At 49.1% G+C, this 22844-nt stretch overlaps 1 protein-coding gene across 8 annotated transcripts in view; it reads left to right on the forward strand.

Annotated features, from left to right (window-relative positions):
- HERC1 (HECT and RLD domain containing E3 ubiquitin protein ligase family member 1) overlaps window positions 1-22844 on the forward strand; it is a 1817725-nt gene that overhangs the window by 1139412 nt on the left and 655469 nt on the right. For all 8 annotated transcript variants that reach the window (XM_085643727.1, XM_085643730.1, XM_085643731.1 and 5 more), the window contains one exon: window positions 5876-6089. In XM_085643727.1, coding sequence (XP_085499853.1) covers window positions 5876-6089 — 214 coding nt within the window. The remainder of the gene's footprint in view (window positions 1-5875; window positions 6090-22844) is intronic.

Here is a 22844-nt window from a genome sequence, read left to right on the forward strand (position 1 = left end):
CAGGTTTGGTTTCGAGATTCTTTATTTAATTTCTTCTTTAAAATCTGCGTAGTCAACACGTTTTGTCCTTACGGACTTCTTCAGGGCTACAAATAAGTATAGACATAGGTATAAACAGTAAATAATATGTTTTAAACACAAACATTACCATATTTACAATTCTATTTACATACTAAAAAAACTATAATATACACTTGTATACAAGAAATATACAAAGAGTATATATAAACTAAAAATCAAACAAACAAACACTCTATTGCTTATAGCATTGTTGCACATGTAATTTAAACAATAAGAAAATAAACATTATCTTTGGTCAACCTGCTGAAATGACAATCAAATATCCTATGTAGTAAGAAATAAACCTAATCAATATTCATTAAGGAGATAAACATTGTTTGTTGTCAACCCGCTAAGTCAATGACACTCAGATTTGACATGAAAGGAGGAGAACTAGTCTACACTTCTACAGTGGTCACTGTATTACAATCCACATGGACAGGGCAAAAGGTTCTTCTCTAGAAATATATCAAAAGTTTAGAAGAGCAGATAAACATGTGGGAATACTTATATCATACACAATACTGTTATGGGGAGTTTAAAGAAAAGAGTAATAATGATAATAATAATCTTACCAAAAAAGAAAACATAATAGGAGGGTCTCCACTATATGTTCCCTCAATATTGAAGTCAGTGATAAATGCTCCTTTATAGACCGAATTACACACAACCTAAACATGCGATAAGAGAAACAACATGATTTTAGGATATGTATACTTTTACTGATCTTAAAACCTTATACTAATATTCAAGAATAAGGTAGAAAAATCTTTTTAATACATCCGAGACCATTCTTACAAATAAGGGAAAGCTCAGTCTGATACTCAGTCAATCAGCTTGGTATCATGAATGATCTTATAATTTCCATATGAGGCAAAAAGAGCATACCGTTTTATATTTCTGCCAATTTGTACAGTGCTCTTAGTTCAGATTATCCTGTTTAGGAACTAGACTTTGTATCAATCTGCAGAAAAAAGGTAAAGAAATAAAACATTCCTTCAGACCACACATCTCACAAAAAGATGCAATTTTATTATTAAATGCAGGTTTTTGAAACTAGAGGTATCACTTCATTTGTAAAGCCTGCATCCCTCCTTTAACTGGTGTGACATACCATTGATCCTTTCATTGAAAAGATAAAATTGTTGTAAATATATAAACACACGGTGCAAGTCAATAGCTAAACTTATTTTTGATTTGAAAGAAAATTGAATTATCTTATTTAAGGTTTAGCCTTATTAAGTGTTAAGAAATCTAGTTTCTAAAGGGCATAAGAGAGAAATTTCCTACGAACACTTACTTTTAAGTTGCAGGAGCGGTCCTTCTATCGCGTGGTCAAAGTGGTAAAGAAACTAACTTTTGAGCCCCACATTATATAGCCCACCTCGAGCAGCACCTGCATCCACTCGGGGCAATAATTGGCACTAAATAGTAACAAACGGAGCCGCCATATTGTAAGGGTTTTTTTAATTCAAAAAGAAGAAGCAAAATGACTGGGTTAGTTCAAGAGTCAGGGAGGGGGGTGCAAATTGCACTGTTACAAGAGACCCACTTGATGGCAAAGGAAGGTGCTGCGCTTCAACCTGGGTGGAGAGGACAAGTGTTTTATACCAATTACTCGGCCTTTGCCAGGGGAGGCTGGATTTGGGTGAGGGCGGGGTGCCCTTTCAATTCACTAGACAGATAAATGACCCTGAGGGGAGGTTTCTGGTCGTCTTGGGGAGATTAGATGGAAGAGACGTAGTAATTTGGAGTTTATATGCACCCAATACGGAGCAGCCTGCATTTCTTTCGCAACTTTTGGGAACACTGGCTTCCGCTCTGACGGGTTCAGTGATATTGGGTGGTGATTTTAATTGTGTGACTGATGTTGGGTTGGACCGTTCTCATCCTCAACTTCCCGATGCTCCAACGAATAAAATAGCGGCGGCCCGCAGAGAATGGCAGTGGAGGTGGGGTTGATAGATTCTTGGAGGTCCCAGCATCCTGGGGATCGGGACTACTCCTTTTTTTCAGCAATACACAAGCTTCATATTCGCTTAGATGCTATATTGTGTTCTCCGGATATACATGGGGGAGTCAGATTTAGTGAATACCTGTCCAGGACGGTCTCGGACCATTACCCGTTATTGTTGGGCCTGGAGTGGACCCGCGAAAGACCCAAAATCCCCGTCTGGCGCCTGAGGCCTGAAGCACTAGAGGACCAAGTCTTCCATGCAGCGGTGGGCACCGCCATTGACCAATATTTTTGAGAAAACACCAATACAACGATGAACCCGCTTATTGAATGGGACGCCTTTAAGTCTATTGTCAGAGGGCGTTGCATATCAGAGATGGTGGGGACACGGAAGGTGCTCTTGCAAGACCTACAGGTGGCGGAACAGCGACTACGCGAGATTGAGAAAGAAAGACCGGAGAGGGTGGATTACCATGAGGAGCTCCTGGAGGTTAAAGAAACAAGGGTTTCTTTGGTGGAGCGCCTGCGTTTTTACGATTACAAAAACAATGCAACCCGAGCCCACACTGAGAGGGACAAATCCGGGGCTCTCCTGGCCTGGCTGGCTAATCTGCCTAGAAGGGGAACAGTAATATTAGAGCTCTGAGGACAGGAGGGCGAGACCCATTATAATCAGCGGGATATCAACACCCAGTTCCTGAACTATTACACTGACTTATATCATAGTAGACTGGCCCGACAGCCGAGGGTATAGCTGAGTTTCTGGGAGTTGTGGAGCTTCCGGGAATGGACGGGGAGGCAGCGGCTCACTTGGGTAGAGACATAGAGATTGGCATGGTGAGAAGGGCTATTAAGTGCATGGCCAGAAATAAGACGCAGGGACAGATGTGTTACCGGTAGAGTTTTACTCGGCTTAGCTTGAAATATTGGCTCCCAGGCTGGTGGCCCTCAGGCTGGTGGCCCTATATAACTGGGCGAGGCAGGAAGGGCGGTTGCCTGGATTGACAAGAGAGGCGGTAATTATTCTGCTGCTCAAACCCAGGAAACCGGCTTGGGACAGAACAGCATACTGCCCTCTCTCCATACTTAATCAAGATTTTGGCTTCCCACCTCCAACCACATATGATGATACTGATACATAAAGACAAAGCGGGCTTTATCCCCACCAGAAACACGGCGATGAATGTTCGGTGGCTCCTACGTGTGTTGGAAGCAGACACCTACCAGAAAGAGGAGGCAACTGTCTTCGTCGTTGATATTGAAAAGGCGTTCAATCGCCTTGAATGGCCTTACCTATACCAAGTGATGTGGAACTTTGGGCAGGGGCAATGGTTCTTAGAATGGACGGCTCTCTTGTACAGGGACTCTACTGCCAGGGTTAAGACAGGTGGTCTGATATCAGATGCCTGCACAGTGGGCCAGGGAACAAGACAGGGATGCCCACTGTCACCATTACTGTTCGGCATGGTGATGGAGCCCCTGGCAGCCCGGGCTAGGTCGGGTCGGCACTGGCGGGGCCAGATGGTGTTGGGGCAGATTCAATACATAGTGCTGTACGCGGACGACTTACTGATTTTCCTAGCCGACTCGGGAGAGGCACTGCTCGGCGCTAAGGAGCTCCTGCATGCCCTGGGAAGAGTAGCGGGTCTCTGAGTAAATTGGGCGAAGTCATGTCTCCTCCCTGACGGACGGACAGAGTAGGGCCAACAGAGACAGAAGGTGATAAAGTGGGAGAATAGATGCCTGACTTACCTGTGGACCCAAATATACCATGCTCAAGGGGACCTGATGGAGGGCAATATAGGGAGAGCGATACGTGCCACCAAGGGGAGCTTTGACTTTTGGGGGACTCGCCTATTGTCGGTTGCGGGCTGAGTGGTCCTCCTAAACATTGCCAAGGCTTTTATATTACTTTAGCTCACTGCCAATATGGATACTGGCCCGACTATTTGCCCAGTTTAAAACTATGGTCATGGGGTTCTTATGGTAACTGGAAGAAGGAGGGTTGCACTCGGCACCCTGATGTGGCCCAGAGAGGAGGGAGGCTTGGCTGTGCCTGACTTTGAGGCCTACTATCTTGCGGCACAGCTGCAGTGGTTTCCGAAATGGACAGCGGGACGACTTAGGGGGGCGGACTGCCAGTGGGATGATGCCCTGACTCTGCGGCTTCTATTGCAGTTACTGGTGAGGCTCTCAATTTGGGGTCATTTGATGCCTTCTGACTTGCTTACAATGCGCAAATGCTGGAATAGAGCCCTGCGATGGGCATGGATCCGGTGCCCCTACGTGCCTGAAATCCCACTGACTGTGTGTGGGGCTCTATCCCATGGCGGGAATTGGCGTAGGTAAGAGGCCTGGAGAGAGTTGGGAATATCCACCGTGGGGGATATGTATGAAGAGAGCGTTATGCTCCTATTTAATGATCTCCGGGAGAGAGATGACCTCCCAAGGAGAGATTTTCTCCTACACACAGCACTCACGGCAGCCTTTCAAAGGCACTGGCAGGAGGGACTCTCTGAACCCCAGACGTCCGCAGTCTGTCAATACGTAGTGACAGCAGCATGAACATTTAGGGCGGTCACTTGCCTCTACAGACGGTTAACTCATGAAATACTAAAACCCCTGACTGAGTTGCGTCTCAAATGGGAAGCAGATTTGGGGGAGGCTATAGCGGAAAAGCCATGTGGGGAACTAGTGGAGAGAGCCTGGAAGAGCACCAGGAACACTAGATTCCAACTAGTGCCCTTCTATGTCTTACATAGAGCGTACCTCACACCGGGTAAGATTCATTTGATAACCAATCAGCCACTTGCCCCCGCTGCAATATGGAGAGTGCAGGATTTCTGCATATGTTCAGGGATTGTCCAAATTTGGTCAGATTCTGGGAAGGGGTGACCAGAGTCTCGGCGAATATGACGGATTGGGAAGTTGCAGCAACTCCAGATTGTTGTCTGCTGCACTGGTTCCCCCACACGTCCAGGAACAAGTAAATATTTGGACCTGGGGCTAGTATTGGCTAAAAGGGATATCACCAGTCACTGGAAAGCGAGGGGTGGTCCAAATATAACCAGATGGACGAGCGAATTTGTAAAATGTGAAGAATGCGAGGGAGCAGTCAGAATGCAAATAGTAAAACGGACAGGAAACGAGAAAATATTAGAAACAACCAGGGCATGGATAGCATTGGTGGAGCTCCTGAAACACCCAGAGGAGTTAGGGGAAAATAGTCCGGCAGAGGAGGCCCCTGGCAATGGCGACTAACTCCCACACACCGACACCGAATTCAGTTGATTGCGCCACTTCATGCTGAGCGCATAAAGGCGGGAGACGGATCAAACATAGGGCAACCCTAGTGTAGAATGATTCAGCTTGATATTAAGTGGCACGCCTAGGGAAGGGGAGGGTGGGGGGGACTGGTTATGAGAGGGTTAAAGTTGCTTAGAGAGACCACAAGGACTGACAGAAGGATCTCTGTGGCTCAATAAAATATTTTTATTATGTCATTACCATGTAAGGGGTTGTCGAGATTGGGCATTGGATCCTTGTAATGTTTTAATTTTCGTATCCTATCCCACAACTAGAGGTAATGAGCAACTGCAACTAAAGGTGTTTACTTCTGTGTTTATTCATTTTCTTTGCTCTTCACCAATTACAATTGTGACCAGTAATTCATTATTGTGTACCTGCTTAAAGCCCAATACAATCTGTTTAAAAACAACAACAAAAAAATGACTCCTGCGCATTGATGCAGGTGTCATTTTTTTTATTTACTGATTCAAGACATCTCAGATTATTCATCTTCAATCATTCTTTATTGTGCGCAGTGTGAAATAGTTATTTTCTCTTGTATTATTTTAGAACTTAATTTCAGCTGCCACCGGTGTCAATTTGACTACAGTGGATGATCCAATTCAACGAAAGTTTCTGCCAAGTTTTCTAAGAGGAATTGCTGAAGAAAATAAACTTGTGACATCTCCAAATTTTGTTGTGACGCAGGCCCTTGTGGCTTTGTTGGCAGACAAAGGTGCAAAGCTGAGACCGAATTACGATAAAGCAGAAATTGAGAAAAGAGGTATAGTGTTATTCTCTTTTATTATTCAAATTAAGCTTTGATTTATATATTGTGGTATGTTGATAAGTAAATATTTTCTCTTGGTTAATCTCATAGAACCCTGGTTCTAAGATTGAGAAGTGTTCATTTCACTATATATTAGTCCTCGCCAAGTTACTTGCACTTCTGAAGGGCTTGTTAGCTTCACATATCTCATCACAGCATCTTCTTTGTTTAGAAGCATGTGGTCGTGCAACACCCCTGTCATTTGCACACACATTTACCATAGCAGAAGGAACCTTGCTGACCCAGAGGAATTGGGGTGTTGAATAAACAAGAAGTGATTTAAAGGTGGTGAGTCCTGTTTGCAGTTGAACTGTCTGTGAGACAGACTGGTAGCTTAATTCCCAATGGCAAGTCTTAAAATGCAGATTGTGTTGGGTAGAATTAGTTTCAAAAAGCCTATATCCCTTGAAGGATGGGGCAGCAAAGGTGCTTCTTGAGATATGGTAAAGTTTTTGGTGTTACAGTATATATGGAAATGAGCAGACTAAGTAATTCTACTTGTCGTTTCCTGCCTTTGCTGTCTTTAAAGCCAGATGTAGTACAGAGCTCTTGGAAACCCAACCCAAAACAGAAGTATCTTGCTCAGTTCAATTAGCCTTGACTTCTTGTGTAAGGGTTATTCAGGCCTTAATAAACAGTGGTTTGCTACTTACATCCACAGCATGAAAGCACTGATCCAACAGTAATTTTTCACCGTTTCCCAAATGAATTGTTCCATCTAAATCTTGGGAAAGGATCCTTTGAAGTCCAGAGTTTATATTCCCCAACTCTTCCCAGACAGTCCATTGAAATATTGTAACCCTCCCCTTCTCAGTGTAGTAGCCTTAGCCAGTTGCTACAGCCTAGAGATGTGCAAGTCTCCATTCTCAGCACAGTTTTATCACTGAAGTTGTGCACACCTTTCTCTTGAGGTGCTTTACTCAAAGCTGTCTCCTCACAGTGTAGTGACTCTGAATTTCACCAGAAAATTATTTAATGCTTTGGAAGGGTGAGCATTTAGGCATTACTGTCCCGGACTCCTCTCTCTAATGGTTTGACCTCATGTCAGCGCTCCGTCATAATGATATTGGTGAGGGAAGATGCTTGTCTGCTTCTTCAGGGGTGCAAGTGATTCCAGTGATAACTGGTTCTCAAAGATTGTCTCTTCAGAAGCTACACTGTTTGTCCCACACACATCAGTGGAGCAACTGTACTGGTTGGGCTTTCACATGAATCTTCCAAAATCAAAACCTAAGTTAACTCATACACCTCAGTTTATCGGAGCAGTGATGGGCATGTCTCTGATAAAGATATTCCTGTTGTAAGGGGAGAGTCTATCGCATAAAAATAATACTTTGTTGCTCTTCAAGTAGTTCCGTTTTTGAGGTTGATAAACCTGATGGTGTTCTGTATTCTGTTTGCACCTCAACCATAACTGAAAAGGAGCTTCCTGAATGTTCATTACGCACAAAGTGATCCCAGCAATAGGGAAAGCTTACAGACTGGCTGACGGTGGGGCAGAATATTTGCCAGTCTTTACTGTGGTCGGCAGTGGATGATGACCTGTTTAAGTCCTTAACACAGTGTACAGCTCGCATGGGGGGACTAAATGTGAAGGGTATTTGTTCAGAACCTGTCATTTACATCTATTAATTGGATATCAAATTGACAGGATTGCTTTGTTTTCTCAATGAGAAAAGGAACTTCGTTTAACACAGTATAGGTTTATTTGGTGGAGTAATCCTATTTCTCCAGTATTGGATCTTTCATAGATTCACATGCTTGAATCATTCCGTCGTCGTAGTTGGAGTCCCACGGTATCCTTATAAAAGCAGTAGATAATACTATCAGCAGTAGATAATACTATCATATGCTATAATGCAAAGAACAGTCACTGCAAAAGCCTATCTACTTTCTTTTGTAAAAAAGAACCAAACTTAAGTAATAGCCAATCAGGCGACAGCACCCTGTAGAACACTCCCAAGCGAGGCAAAGTTCCTTAGATTTTCTACCACACGTCTCCCTAAGCTCTGCTCAGTTTTTTCTTTAAAATTACTTTATCTTCTTGAAAGTGTCAGATTCTTCAAAGAAAGATCTCTTCAGGTTGTGTGGAACATGCAGTAAGGAGAGGCTGCATGCTGAAGGCTCCCATGAAAAACTGTATTTACTGTCTCTACTCCCAGCATAAAGTAAAGGACTGCAAGATTTGTAGAACTTTCTCAGCCAAAACCCTTCAAGACAGAGAGGGTAGGTTGTTGATTTGGCTGCAGAGACAAAAAAATAAGTCTGATGTCATCTCTGATGATGTGGGAAGCTCAGCCGGGGCAAGTTTTTCTTGGATCGCCATTGTCGACGAAGGACTCGTAGGTGGCATTGGTCGACTCCGTGTTGGTCGTTGGTCTCCTGGTCGCCGGAATGACATTGCGGTACTACTTACACGCCGCCCCTGCGCGCTGACATCAGTTCTTTCTTTTTCCGCGCCAGGCAGCACAGATCCGGAGAGAGTGGTACCTCGAGTCACTTTCTTACTCCATTTTTGCAACTCTTTGTCGATGGCTTTTTGAGTCGTTATGACTCCAGGTGCACAGGGATGTCATCTCGGTGGACCGACTTCAAGCCTTGTGGCTCCCGCCACAAGCTGATGTCAGTGACGGACCCTCATCTTGTGTGCCTGGAGCGCGACCACGACCCGAAGTCGTGCTCCAACTGCCAGCCCATGGCCCCTAAGTCTTTGCGGGAGCACTCCTGAAAGCTTCTGGAGGCCTGGCAGTCGGTACCATGCCGCTCAAGGTCCCGGTCAAGAGGGAGATCGTGGAGCCATCACCACCATTCCTCGTCGAAGTCTTCATCTTCGCAGCCCATGACCCGGGGTCATGGGCGTGCCCCGATTGTCAGGCCATGGCGCCAATTATTTTATTTTTATTTTGCGGATTTATACAGCGCATAGCTGCCCCAGTGATGGGGCGTCCCAGCGCTACCCAAAAGAACAGGTGCAAAGACTACTCCAACTAACCCAAACCAGAATTACTCCGGGAAAAGCCAGGTCTTCAAGGCCTTGCGAAATATCAGATGATTCTGCAAACCTCTGATAGAAGTCGGGAGGGAGTTCCACAGATGGACTGCCTGAACCTTAAAAGAGCGTCCACCAGCTCTGACTCTTTGAAAACGAGGGGTGCAGACGAGGCCCAAGTTGGCAGAGCGAAGGGGGCGATTCGGGATATACTGAACTAACATATCACCTAAGATTGGAGGGCCTTGTTGCATCAGAATTTTGTGGGCTAGACACAAAGACTTAAACTGAATTCTTTTGGCTATAGGCAGCCAATGCAGCTTGGGTAAAAGATTGGAAACCGAGCAGGACTTGGGAAGTGGCAGCAGCGCCCGAGCAGCCGCATTCTGAATACGTTGGAGGCATAAAATACACGATTGGCCCCCAAATAAAGGGAATTAACATAATCCAGCCTGGACAGTATTGTGGCCTGGAGAATGGTTTGGTGGATATTTGGTTCGAAATATCCAAGCAGGGGCTTCAACCCCCTCAGGAGTCCAAAAAAGACCCCTGCAAGGACTTTGGATTGTATATCAAAAGAAAGATCCCTATCTATCCAGAAGTCCAGATTCTTAACCGCCTCTTTAGGCAGTGGCGCTGGCTTAAGTTGATCCGGCCACCACTGTTCTGACCATAAAGCACTCTCTTTCCCTAGCACAAGAATTTCCGACTTAGCAGCATTAAGCTGCAAGCAATTGGTTGTCATCCAGTCTGAAATTGCTAATAAATCCTCTTTAAATTTGAAGAGGTTGTTTCTACAATTCTTTGCCAAAGCAATGACTAGCTGGGTGTCATCGACATAAGATCCCAACGACAACCCTCTACTTTTAGCAACCACTGCTAGGGGTTGAACATAGATGTTGAACAGTGCTGGGCTCAATATTGAGCTCTGAGGAACCCCTTGATAGCATGCACCTGCGAGTGGTACGGAGGAACAGCAACTTTAAAGGTCCTATTATCCAAAAAAAGAGCGGAGCCAAGTGAAAGCCAAACCCCTGACCCCAATATCGTGAAGCCAAAAGCTTTGCGGGAGCGTTCCCGAAAGTTGTTGGAGGTCCGGCTCCCGTGGGAGGTCGAGGGATCGAGGGACCGGTCGCGGAGCCATCAGCATCGCTCGCCAGAATCGGGGACAGGTAGGTTACGGCTCCATAAAAAGTCGAAGAAGCGATGTCGCTCTTCCTCTACCCCTCACGGGACGCGGTGGAGGGCGGTCACAAACCCCACGGCTCCGTTGGAGCCTCCGTTGTTGCCAGCGGCCTACCCACCCTTCCCAGGCCCGCACGTGACTTCGGACGAGGTACAGGCCTTCGTGTCGGCCTTGCGCCATTTGTTTGCCCCATCGGGTCCCTCCGGAGCACCTTCGGGCCCCGCAGAGCCGTTGGGTGGATCTGCCCCCGTGCCGCCGCCTTTGGCCTTGGCTACGCCGGTACCATACCCTGCGGCGCCTCAGGTGTAGGCTCCAGGCGCAGCGCCGCCGCTGACGCCGGACGGCACCGAACCAGGATTGGTCTCTTACACCCCGATTCCATTTCTTGGTGGAGAGTTTGTCCCATTTCCCCAGGCACCTCGTCCTTACCGGCCTCCTCAACAACCGGTGGATGAAGGGGAGTGCTGGGAGGGGTTTGAAGACCCTCTTGCAGCTCAATGCGAGGATGAGCCTGAATGGGAAGGCGACATGGAGGGTCCAGTGGATCTGGATTTCTCTCCACACCCAGGTACACTGTCCCCTTCTTCCGTGGCTACGGAGGAGGTTGGGACTTTTTCAGTGGTGTTGCGTAGGGCGGCTGAGGCTCTTAACCTCTTAACCTCAAGCTCCCTTCTGTACCTATCAGGACCAATCTCCTGACCGAAGTGCTGCAGCCACCGTCGTCCTCCGCGGAGCCGCTGCTGCCCTTCAACAAGGCGCTTACTGACATCCTGTTGAGCACCTGGACCAAACCTAATACAGGGGTTCCTGTAGATAAGGGTGTGGCACGCCGCCATCGCCCGGCGCCGGGCGCAACCCCAGCTTTCTCACACAACAGCCGACGCCTGAGAGTCTGGTTGTCCAGGCTTCTGCCTCGCCAAGCGCATTCCATTCTGCTCCTCCGGACAAGGAATCTAGGAAACTGGAACAGTTTGGGAAAAAGATTTTCACTTCTGCCAGTTACGGGTTGCGAGCGGTGAATACTTTGTGCCTATTGGGCCGCTATTCCCATTCTGTGTGGGACACCGTGGCACAGGTGCTGCCTCAGTGCCCTGTGAAAGCTAAATATACTATCCGTTGTGGGCTTATCTGATAGAGACTACTAGCCGCAGATTCCTTAATGTAGAATTATCCCCAGGCATGAGACTGGATCCGCAAAATCTTTGCCACAGCACCTCTGTGCGCCGGAGGAATGGGCCGTACCACGCGACCCCGCCCTGATGTCGTCCGCGAGCGTGACGTCAGCGAGGTCACATAAGTCCCACCCCGGTGCGCTGACCTCAGTTTCCTTCTTTTCCGCCTGCAGCGCGGATCCGGAGTGTGCTCCTTGGCCTGTTATCGGGCCTCTTAGTGCCTTGAGTTGGGAACAGTGTACCATGCCTTCGGGCTTCAAGATGTGCACTTCGTGTGCACGTCAGATGGCGACGACGGACCCTCACACTATTTGCATGTGGTGCTTGGGCGAGCATCATGTCTCTGTGGACTGCGAGGTTTGCCAGCATCTTAAACCGAAGTCCCGGCGGGAGCTCCGGATGAAGTTGCTGTTGGCCCGCTTGTCCAGGTCGGTGTCATCGCAGCGTCCGTCTCTTACCTCGGACGGGTCAAGGGGCCACCGTTTTCGGCTGCGGCATCGTCCTTCGCCGAGGCCCCATGGGCGTCGTTCGCCCGCAGGTAAGTCTTGAAGTTTGCCGCCGAGGCCTTGTCCTCCTTCGGCAGAGGTCGCCGGTCCCTCCCCAGATGCAAGCCTACACTACGGCTCTGCAGGCTTCCTTGGGTCCTCCTCCGCCCCCTCCTCCTCTTCCTGCGATGTCCGTAGATTCCTCGTCCGTGCGCGGCGCAACGCGTTCGGCTTCAGGTGTTGGAGGTGTGGTGCCGTCGAGGTGCGGCCCTTCGGGGTTCCCCTCTTCGGCCCATGGCACCCCGGCCTCGCCGCAAAGCCCAGCGGGGTTCCCTGCGTTGTCGCAGGAGGTCGCCGGGACTCAGGGCTCGCCCTCCAGTCCCCCTCGGTCCTCTGGGCAGGCGGCTGTCTTCCTGGAGGCCGAGCCGACGCCTCTCCTGCGTCAACGGCTTTCCTCCCCGGTGGAGGCCGGGACTCTGGACGCTTACCCGGGCCCCTCTCGGCCCTCGGCGCAGGCGGCTGCCTCGTATGGGGCAGAGCCAGTGCCTTTTCGGCACCGTTCATTGGCCGCTTCGGCTCTGACCCCGCACTCCTCTCTGAGGCGGCACGTGGTGGTGGAGGTCGACCCGGCGCCGCTGGTGGACACTTCGGCGCCGATCAAGGACTCCTTGGTGCCTGTGGTGGACTCTCTGGCGCCGTCCCGACGTCGGATCGTCGACTCTTCTCCAGAGGTCCCTTCCTCTCTGGAGGGTTGTCGTCTCCTCTTCGCCGGAGCCTGGATGCCGCGTCGTAGCCTTTTCTCCGGCGGATTCCAGGGCGGGTTCTACGTCGTCTCCACGTTCACAGCCCCGGGATCTGCTCTTCTGTTCCCTGAAGTTGTCTGCCCAGCAGGCTTCTCCACCCTCTCCAGAGACCCCTCAGGTCCCCCACTCGTCAGTGGGTTTCCCATCCCTCAGGGGCTGGTCTTTTCTCCCTCCAAGCAGGGCACGGGGACGGGCGTCTCAGTCTGCAGCCTTCGCCCACGGAGGAGTTGCTTCCCCCCCACGTCGCCCTACGGAGGCGAGTGTGGCCTTTGACCGGGCTATTTCCACGGCCACTTGCATTCTGCAGATGGGGAATCCGGTTTCCCCACTCCCTTCAGACCACTTGTTAGAGGTTCTCCACCAGGGCTCTGGTGGAGGGGAGCCGCTTCTCTCATTTGAACCGTCGCTCCATAACTCTCTTCTGGGGGTTTGGGAGCGCCCTGCCACGGGGGATCCGGTGCCTCAACCGCTCCTCCACTGTCCTGCTCTGCACAATCCACTTTGTCTTTTTTCCCACCCCTCGACCCAGGGCCCTGTCCTGCGGGCTTCTTTTCCTTCCTTGCCTTCCGTGCTGCTTCCGCCATCATGGGAGGCTCGGTGCCTGGTGTCCTGGGGTCGTAACATTTTCGCCCCCACTAGCGCTGCTCTGCGTGCCCTCAACACTTTTTGTCTGTTGGCCAGGGCTATTTCTGATCTGTGGGATTCCACAGAGTCCCTTCTGTCTCGTGCCGCCCAAAAGGGTGCCCGTGCGGATCTGCGGCACCGTATGCGGGATGGTCGGGAGTTACCTACTTTCATTTTCCGTTCGGCCTTGAACGTCTCTGATTCCCTCGGCCGTGCTATGGCGAGTTCTGTGACCCTCCGCCGCCATGCTTGGCTGCGGGATGGTGTCTTTCCAGAGAATGTTTGGGAGCGTCTTGTGGATTTACCCTTTGATGGGACTTTGTTATTTCACACCCACGCGGACTTGGCTATTCAGAGACTCCTTGCGGGGCTCTGTCCTCCTCCTCCTCCTCCGTAAGCTCGGCTATCCGATGCCTTATGGGAGGCGTTACTTTCTCCTTGGGGCCTTAGTTTTAGTTGGCCCGTTGTGTGCTGTATGCGGCTTTGAGTGCCTTCAGGGTCTTTCAGTTGGCCCTTTATTCTTTTGGCTGCTGGTTCAGCCCTTCAGCTTGTGGTGTGTGTGTTTTTTGCCGTTACGTGCAGCGGTATAGGTCCTCAGGTTGGGCCCTTTGTGTCTTTTTGGCTGGTTAGTAAGCCGTCTGTGGTGTTTTCCGCTGTTCTTTTCGGTTCTTGGCCTCTGATGCGGGTTTCCCTAAGAGGTGTTTGGCTGCTTGGTAAGCCGTCTGTGGTGTTCCCACAGGTCTTTTATGTTCTTGACCTCTGCTGCGGGTTTTCCTAAGAGGTGTTTTCCCTGGTTTTGTTCAGGGACGATTCATACCCTAGGTGGGGTATTTGTTGGCTATTGTATATCCATGTTTTAAGCTGGGCAGGCGTAGATACCTTTTCAGGTTTCTCGCGTTTCCTGGCGTCCCCGTATACCACTTGGTGCGGTCTCTATCTCCTTGATGTTTCTGTCCTCTTCGCCTCTGGGTCATCGGGCCGACACTTGTCATACTGATTACAGCATTGTCTTGGTGTTTCCATCTCGTTCTCTGCCGTTCCATCTGGGGCCTGTCTGTCTTCGTCTTGCACTCGCCTTGTTCTGAGCCACTGCTTCTTAGTATTTACCAGCTGTTGCTGCATGTGCCTGGTGGTTTTGGTCCCCCTCCGTGGGACTCGCCATGTCAGCGTGTGCTCCTGTCCCTTGTGTGTTGGAGCTTTGGGCGTCTGTATCTTTCTTTCTCACATCTGCGCTTCTCGGCTGTGGAACCGTTCCGGCTTTGTTCCCTACTTCGGAATGGACACCCATTCAGCTGTGCCCTTCGCTGTGTGTGTGTTCTCCTGGGGCGGACTCTGCCTCCGTTCCACTTCTCCTCCTTGGAATTGCGGGTGGTTCTTTTCTAACTTTTGTACTAGTTTGGTGCTGTCTGCCCCTCCGGTTTTTCTGGCAGACGCTCTTTGATCCTCGGGTCGGCTTGTGGTACCCTGGCTTTCCCTTCTCCTTGTTCTTGCTCACTTCTGCTTGGTGGGAGGTTAGGCCGTCCTTCCTGTACCCATGCCACATCCCCTGCTGGGGTCCTGTGTCATCCAAGCTGGTGAGGTTCTCTCGCAGACCCTCCTCCCCTCTGGGTATGGCTAGGGTATCTATTCTACGTTAAGGAATCTGCGGCTAGTAGTCTCTATCAGATGTACAAGTTACTTAACTTCGGTAACGATGTATCTGGTAGAGACGATTCTAGCCGCAGATTCCTTCACGACCTGCTCTTCCTCCCCGTCTGCGAGGACCCTTCAGCTGGTCTTCTGCTGCAATCGCCTCCCTCCGGATGGCATTTGTCTCCCGTGGGTGCCCTCTTTATCTTCCTCCCTGGCGGGATGCTTCGTTCTCTTTCTTTTTCCACTCCTTGTTTTGTGGTCATTGGAAGGTAGGTTCAGGTGTACTTCTGCGTCCCTTCACCATGGTTATTCCAGTGTGGGAAACAATCAAAAACGGGGGGAGGCAGAGGGAAATGCTAGATCCACCCTCCTGATGTAATAGTAGACCTACAAAATCCGAAATGTCGGAAAGGGACCTAGCAGAAAAAGAATGGATTTTCGCTCAATCTGAGTTGGAAAATCTGTTAGAAAGAAGAGGTTTCCTTTCTTGAGTCCCCTCACTCACCAGGGTTTTCCCACGGTGACATGCTTCATCATAGGAGGCATCTCAATCCGCTGCGGATTGAGGCGTGCTACGACTTGAGACTGGAGCACTATAAAGTGAGGAGCTATGTGTAGTGCAGTGGTGGTGTTGAGTGGAGTGAATAAAAAGTACCTAACTAGTGGGCGAAAAAACGTTATTCTGGCTCTTAGTTGTATGTCAAAAACAGGGTGAGTTTCTAGGAGGCCTATCTATAATGAGTTAGGGGTCCCTAGTAAACTTCAACATGTTTCGAGCTTCCCCAATGCTCTTCTTCAGGACAAACACAGGGTCCAGCCCTGTGTGTACCACTCCGATGGTGACCTAAAGTGAGGTAAAGTGTAATGCAAAAAACACGCTGCAAAATAGGCAAGCGTTATTAATACATACGACACATATTAGTCACGTTGTATCTGTGAATAAAGAAGAAATAAGAACATTGTTATCGATAACAGGCCCCCAAATGGGGTAGGTAAGTTTAAACCTCAATCCCATGTTGCTCCTCATGGTGTGTGCCTAGATCCTGCATTCTCGTGTTTCGCCATGCTGAGCTACGAAGAACAACACACTACTTAATAATAGAATCAGACCCTTGCTGGAACACAAGGCGCTGTTGTTCCAGTGCGTGGTATTAAAAAACGTGTGCACCTTATGACTGTGCCGTGGACATGACAAAAAATACACAAACTAACAAATAACACAGATAAAGACATACTTTTTAGAAAGCAATGCTGTGCTTCATGGTCTTAGAGGGGGTGAGAGGGTTCCTACTCGAACTCTGAAAAAACGAAGGAAAAGCGTGGTTAAATGCTGTTTTCCGAAAAGGAGCTCCGTTTTGGGGAGAAAAGTGGGTAGCACTGTGGAAAATACCTCAGTCCTCCCGGTTTTTGATCGTATCCTAGAAAGAAGGTGTGACTTACTCCTCTCGGCCAGTATACCTGTATGTGTCCCTTGAGACCGCATCTTGGCGAGTCTCCATCGGGTGCTGGTTTTTAAGGAAGTGTTTCCGCTCACTCATGCAGTGAAGACTGAAGCGTAAACCTTCACAAGATGGCCACCGTATTATGGCTAATGGAGTGGCCCTCTTGGTGGTGTCATCAGTTCTTCTTGCCTGATGTGCCTTAACCCCTTCCCTGCTCATGACGGAACCGTTCCGTCATGAGCCACGGTTGTCGTGTGCTCATGACGGAACGGTTCCGTCATGACAATCCTGCCGGCGGCCGCTCCGCCTGCGCGGCGCTGTTTCCCCGCCTGTGCGGGGCGACAACGCAAATGGGCGGAGTCATGACGGAACCGTTCCGTCATGAGCACAGCTCAACTGTGGCTCATGACGGAGCGGCTCCGTCATGAGCACAGGCCCGCCGCGCTGCCCCCCTGCCCCCCCCAGCGCTGCAGCGGAATGTCCGCAGCAGCGAAGGGGTTAACTATCATTCGTGAGAAAACAATTAACAAACATACAATAGTTACATACACAGAGAGACTTGTGATATTTTGTCTGTGGGACTTAAATCGCTTCCTAATTTTGAAAGCGGGGTGATGTTAGTGCCTCCAGTGGTTTCACTAGGTGAGGCTAGTACCTTCATTGGTTTTAAATGGCAAAGACGCTGAGGGAAGTGTGTTTTCTGGTCTAGATAAAGTGTCCCTCATTGGTGGTGAAACTACCTCTGACTGTGAGCTCTAGAGGGCTCATGTTACTTGTCCATGCGGTTGCTGACTAAAAACGAAAGTTGTTAAAATTACTAATGTTCCTACCATGCTGTGGATTTTTTTTTTTAAAACAACTTTTTTTTATTTTTGTTTGTTTTTATTTTTATTAGTAGCAGTACAGAATAGCAGCTGGATGTGCAGTTTTTCACAATATAGAACATAACAGTGTAGACTATTAGTGACAATCTCTCAGACAACGTTTTCTCATAATCACTTATCTTCCAGCACCCACCCCTCCACATCCGTACCTCAGGGTTTCCCCCCCATCAGTCCGAGTCGGAGGTATCACTATCTTGATCTGAAGGCGGGTCACAGATGCCCCCTCTGAATGTATTCCATGCCCCCCATACTTTTTTCCATTTACGAGGGTAACCTCGCCTAATAAAGGCTAATCTTTCAGCTAGCATAGCCTCGTCCATGTCTTTTCCCCATGCGGTTAACTTTGGCAACTCCCTCACTCCCCATTTTTGGGCTATGGTGCGCTTGGCTACCATGATCCCCAGCGTAGTCCACCCCTGTGCCTGCCGCGTGAGGTCGTTAGGTTCCGATATATTCAGCAGGCAGCGTCTAGGCTCCGGCACCAGTGACACTCCTCCCGCCTGCGACAGCGTCCGCATCACCTGCCTCCAGTACTCTTGGATGACGGGGCAGTCCCATATGGTGTGAAAAAAATTCCCCACCTCCCCGCAGCCACGCAAGCAGAACGGGTGCGTTGTGCTACCTATGTTGTGTAGGGAAACAACTTTTTTTTACACATATATTTTTTATACACTGCATTCTTGGCATTTAGGTTAGGCTTATGATTCCTTCTCATCATGCAGTGATTCTCCTCCAGTTGAGTCTGACATTTAAGGAGTGCTATGTGTACCTTTCCTGGGGTGTATTTAGGTACAGCTTTATACCAGATTTTTCTTGAATTCAGATAAACCTTGGTTTTAGTGAGCCAATTATCCAGTATTAGGGTATCTTTCATAGATTCACATGCCTGAATCATTCCCCGTCGTCAGGATGGGAGTCTCTGGTACATAAGTAAAGTAATGTCCCATTAGACATATATAGTAATAGGCCAAGGGCCCCACATTAGTAACTTCTCCATGTCCTTTTGTAAAAAGGACCAAACTCTAGAAAAGAGCCAATCAGCTATCACCACCCTCTGGAACCCTCCTGGAATGAGCTCTAGTCCCTCCGATTTTCTACCGCACGTCGTGCTAAGGGAGTCTCCCCTAAGCTCTGCTCAGTTTTCCTTGTTTTCTGGATTTCCAGTGATTTTTTTCTACAGGATTCCTTCTCCTGTGTGAAGTTCTCAATATCTTCATGGCAGATACTCCTAAGAAAGGCCTTTTTAGGCCCTGTTCTTCCTATGGTAAAAAGAGGCTTCATGTTGATCACAAACACAAAGACTGCCTCTATTGTCTTTACCCGGACTACTCCTCAAAGGACTGTAAGGTATGTCGTACCTTTTCTTCAAAGACTCTTAAAGATCGGGAGGGACGCCTTCTAATTTGGCTGCAGAGGCTTAAAGATAAAGACCGAGCCCTGTCTTCTGAGGAGAGTGAAGGCTACTCAACATCTTCAAATCCTCTCAAAAAAGGCCCAGAGTTGCTTTTCCAGGACTTTTGTCGCAGCCCCCTCAAAAGAAGACGCACAAAAAGTCTTCAGATGCTCCCCTTAAGGCTTTACCAGCAAAGGTTTCTCCACAGGAGGTTCTACACACCTTTAAAAAGACTGCTTCGTCGACGGTGGCGTCGACGGTGAGAAAATTCCCGTCTACAGCTGTGAGGATAACTTCGTCGACGACGACCGTCTCCACCTCTTTGGCATCTTCTGCCTCGTCCACGACGACGACTTCATCGTCGACGGCTTTTAAACCTGTATCGTCGACGATTAAAATTAAAAAATCATCGTCGACGTCCAAGCCAGCGTCGACGCTACGATCGCCGCCGAGCGCTTCGACGCCTATGTCGACAAAGAGTGTTTCGTCGAAGTCTACCCCGTCGACGACGAAGACGACACAGTCAACGAGGGCTCCGTCGACGACAACACCGTCGACGACGGTTTCGTCGACGACTGCTCCGTCGACGGGAGCTTTGTTGACGTTTCCTTCAATTTTGCCAGTCGGTGCTTCACCGTCGACGACTACACCGACGACAGGCTCGTCGACGACACCAGAGTCCAAAGTGGAGAGTGCGTATGTCCATCTCAAAATAGCAAAACGCACGTTGACACCTGGCCTGACTTCTCCTAGCAGGGTCCAGCCGTTACCCCCGGCTCACCTTTTGGAAGAGGAGGAAGATTCAGATGATGGCGGTATGTTCGGACCTGCAACAAGTCCTTCGGAACTCCATGTCAAATACCAAGAGAGTCCGGACTATGACGAAGAAGAACCAGAAGACCAGCCATATTATCCTGACGACAGCCATCCTCCCCAACCTCCCATGGTTTGTCTACCCGCGTCTTTGGTTTCTGACCTCCAATTTCTGATTATTGACTACAAGCAGAGATTTCCTACTTCTGCTACGTCTCCTGCTCCGGTTGTCTCTCCGCCGCCAAGGCTACAGCCTCCACCTTCTTCTCCACAGTCTGTGCCTGTCACGCTACCGCCTCCAACTTCCACAGATGATGAGGATGACGAGCAACAAGAGGAGGGAGAACTCCATGATTCTCAATCGACTCAAGATGAGTGGGATGATTATGTTATCCCTTGTCCAGCGTCTCCTGTGCCTACTCAAGCTGATTCGCCTCCTGAGGATATATGGGGTTTTCATAATGTCTTGGAAAGAGCCGCACAGCGTTTCCAGATCCCTAAGCCTTCTCACCATTAGGATTGTTTCCTTTATGACTTTAAAGAACCTTTCAAAAAGTCTGTAAGATCAGTACCTATTATAGACTACATTTGGGATCAGGGTGTAATAATAATGCACAATCCATCTTCGATTCCCCCAATGTTACCTCGGCTAGACAAAAAATACAGAGCTCCGGACACTGCTCCAGCATGCCTTACCGGACATCCAAAGCCTGATTCCGTCATCACTCAGGCTGCTCAGAGGAAGTCTAGAAACCCTTCTGCCCCGCTGTCCGCTCCTCCTGACAAAGAAGGCAGACGACTTGACAATATTGGAAAACGTTTTTCTTCCATGTCTGCATTGACAGTGCGTGCGTCAAATTCCTTAGCGTTATTAGGGCGCTATAACAGGCAGATGTGGGCGGACATTGCTCCATACTTGGGAGCCTTGCCGGACGACTCGAGGGAAGAAGCGAAGAAGATCTTGCTGGAGGGCGAACGTTCGGCTTCTGAGATCATAAATTGTGCAATGGATATCGCCTCTACTAGTTTACGTCAACTAGCTGGTGCTGCTGTACTACGACGCCAAGGTTGGCTGAAGGCAACTTCATTCCGGCCGGATGTCCAGACAAAAATTCTGGACATGCCCAACGAAGGTCAGCTTCTCTTTGGCACGCATATTGATGAGGCTCTTCAGGGTATAAAAAAGGATACCGACACGGCTAGGGCTTTGGGTACCCTTCAATTTAAAAACCCCCCTTTTCGTGGCTCCAAGGGGTAGAGGTCAACCTTCCACCAGAGGAGGCTACCAACACTATTGGTCTTCCTATCCCTCCTCCAGCCAACAATATCGGCCACAGTACCAACAACGTCAACAACAGCAATCCTCTTACACTAAAACCTCCTTTCGAGGAAAAGGAGGACGACAGAAGGACGCTGCTCGGCGGCAATGACTTTTCTCTGCCGCCGGTCTCCTTCTCCTCTCCACCCTTCAAAGTTGGAGGAAGGATTTCCCACTTCTTACACAATTGGAAACCAATAACAACGGACTGTTGGGTTCTTCAAATGATACAGTTTGGACATTCGCTGGAGTTCACTCACAAACCTTCCCAGACGCCTCCTCGACCTATGCTTCACAAAAATCTACACCTGTTACTCCTGGAACTTTTACTCATGCACCAGAAGGGAGCTATAGAAAGGGTTCATCTTCGTCAACGGGGGAAAGGGTTTTACTCCCGTTTTTTTCCTGGTGCGCAAAAAGGAGAAGAAATGGAGACCAATCCTGGACTTGAGAAGTCTCAACAAATTTTTAAAGAAACAGTCGTTTCGCATGGTTACCATCCAAGAAGTGCTGCAACTTCTCAACGCAAACGACTACATGGTGTCTTTGGATCTTCAAGACGCCTATTTCCATATCTCTTTCCACAGAAACCACAAGAAATTCCTGAGTTTCTCCGCGGCAGGCAGACATTACCAATTCTGAGTCCTGCCCTTCGAACTCAAGTCAGCTCCACGCATTTTTACGAAATGCCTCTCTCCAGTGGCTGCATATCTCAGGCAGCAACACCATCAGGTCTTTCCCTATCTCGACAACTGGCTCGTCAAGGCACCTTCTCTGGACGGCGCGACCAGGTCTTCAGACGCCTGTCTACAGCTTTTCAGTCGCCTAGGATTCACTCTGAATCAGGACAAGTCCGTCCTCCAGCCTTCTCAGCGGATAACCTTTCTGGGTGCTACTCTCGACACAACCCAGAAAAAGGCTTTCCCATCACAAGAGCGACAGAACAAACTTCTTCATTTGGCAAATCACATAAAATCCAAGAAGTCTCTCTTAGTACGCCTCTTCAAATCCCTTCTCGGAATTATGTAATCCTGTATTCTGCTTGTTCCTTACTGTCGCCTCCGCATGCGCCCTCTCCAAGTAGCACTGTCGGCTCAATGGATTCAATCCGAAGGATCCTTCGACGATGTCATTCAAGTGACCCCTCAGATGGTCACTGCTCTGCAGTGGTGGACTCGTCCACGGAATCTTTCTCAAGGCCTGCCTTTCTCGCTCCAAGCTTCTCCGCAAGTCATCACAACAGATGCGTCCCTGGAGGGTTGGGGAGCTTTCCTCCAAGAACTCCGAATCAGCGGGAAGGGGTCTCCTGCCGAACGAAAGCTTCACATAAACCTCCTCGAGCTACGAGCTGTCTATCTGGCTCTCCTGGCGTTCCTTCCCAGGATCAAAGGTTCTCTAGTGCTCGACTGGACGGACAATACTACGACGATGCACGACCTGAACAAGCAGGGAGGGACTCGTTCACTGACACTATCTCACGAATCTCCAAAAATCTGGAACTGGTTACTTCATCACAACATTTCCCTTCGAGCGGCATATGTTCCAGGAACAGACAACGTACTGGCCGATTCTCTAAGCAGGCAACAAACAACATGCCACGAATGGGAGTTGAACCAGCGGACTCTCGACCGCATATTCTCCCAATTGGGCACTCCTCTCCTGGACCTATTTGGTACCAAGCAGAACGCCAAATGCCAAAACTTCGCAAGCTGGCATCTCCAACGGGGATCTCTAGGGAATGCATTTTCGATCGCATGGTTCAACGTCTTTGCATACGCTTTTCCACCAATTCCCCTGATTCCCAGGGTCCTCAGGAAAAGACAGAACCCTGCACGCTAATCCTAATAGCTCCGGCGTGGCCGCGTCAGCATTGGTTCACGGAGCTCCATCTTCTCTCTCTGGAACCGCTGATCTCTTTGAAACCGTTTTCCTCTCTCCGCACAATGAACCGGGAACAAGTCCTGCATCC

The sequence above is a fragment of the Triturus cristatus genome, chromosome 3_1, assembly GCF_964204655.1.
Source record: "Triturus cristatus chromosome 3_1, aTriCri1.1, whole genome shotgun sequence".
Taxonomy (NCBI): Eukaryota; Metazoa; Chordata; class Amphibia; order Caudata; family Salamandridae; genus Triturus; species Triturus cristatus.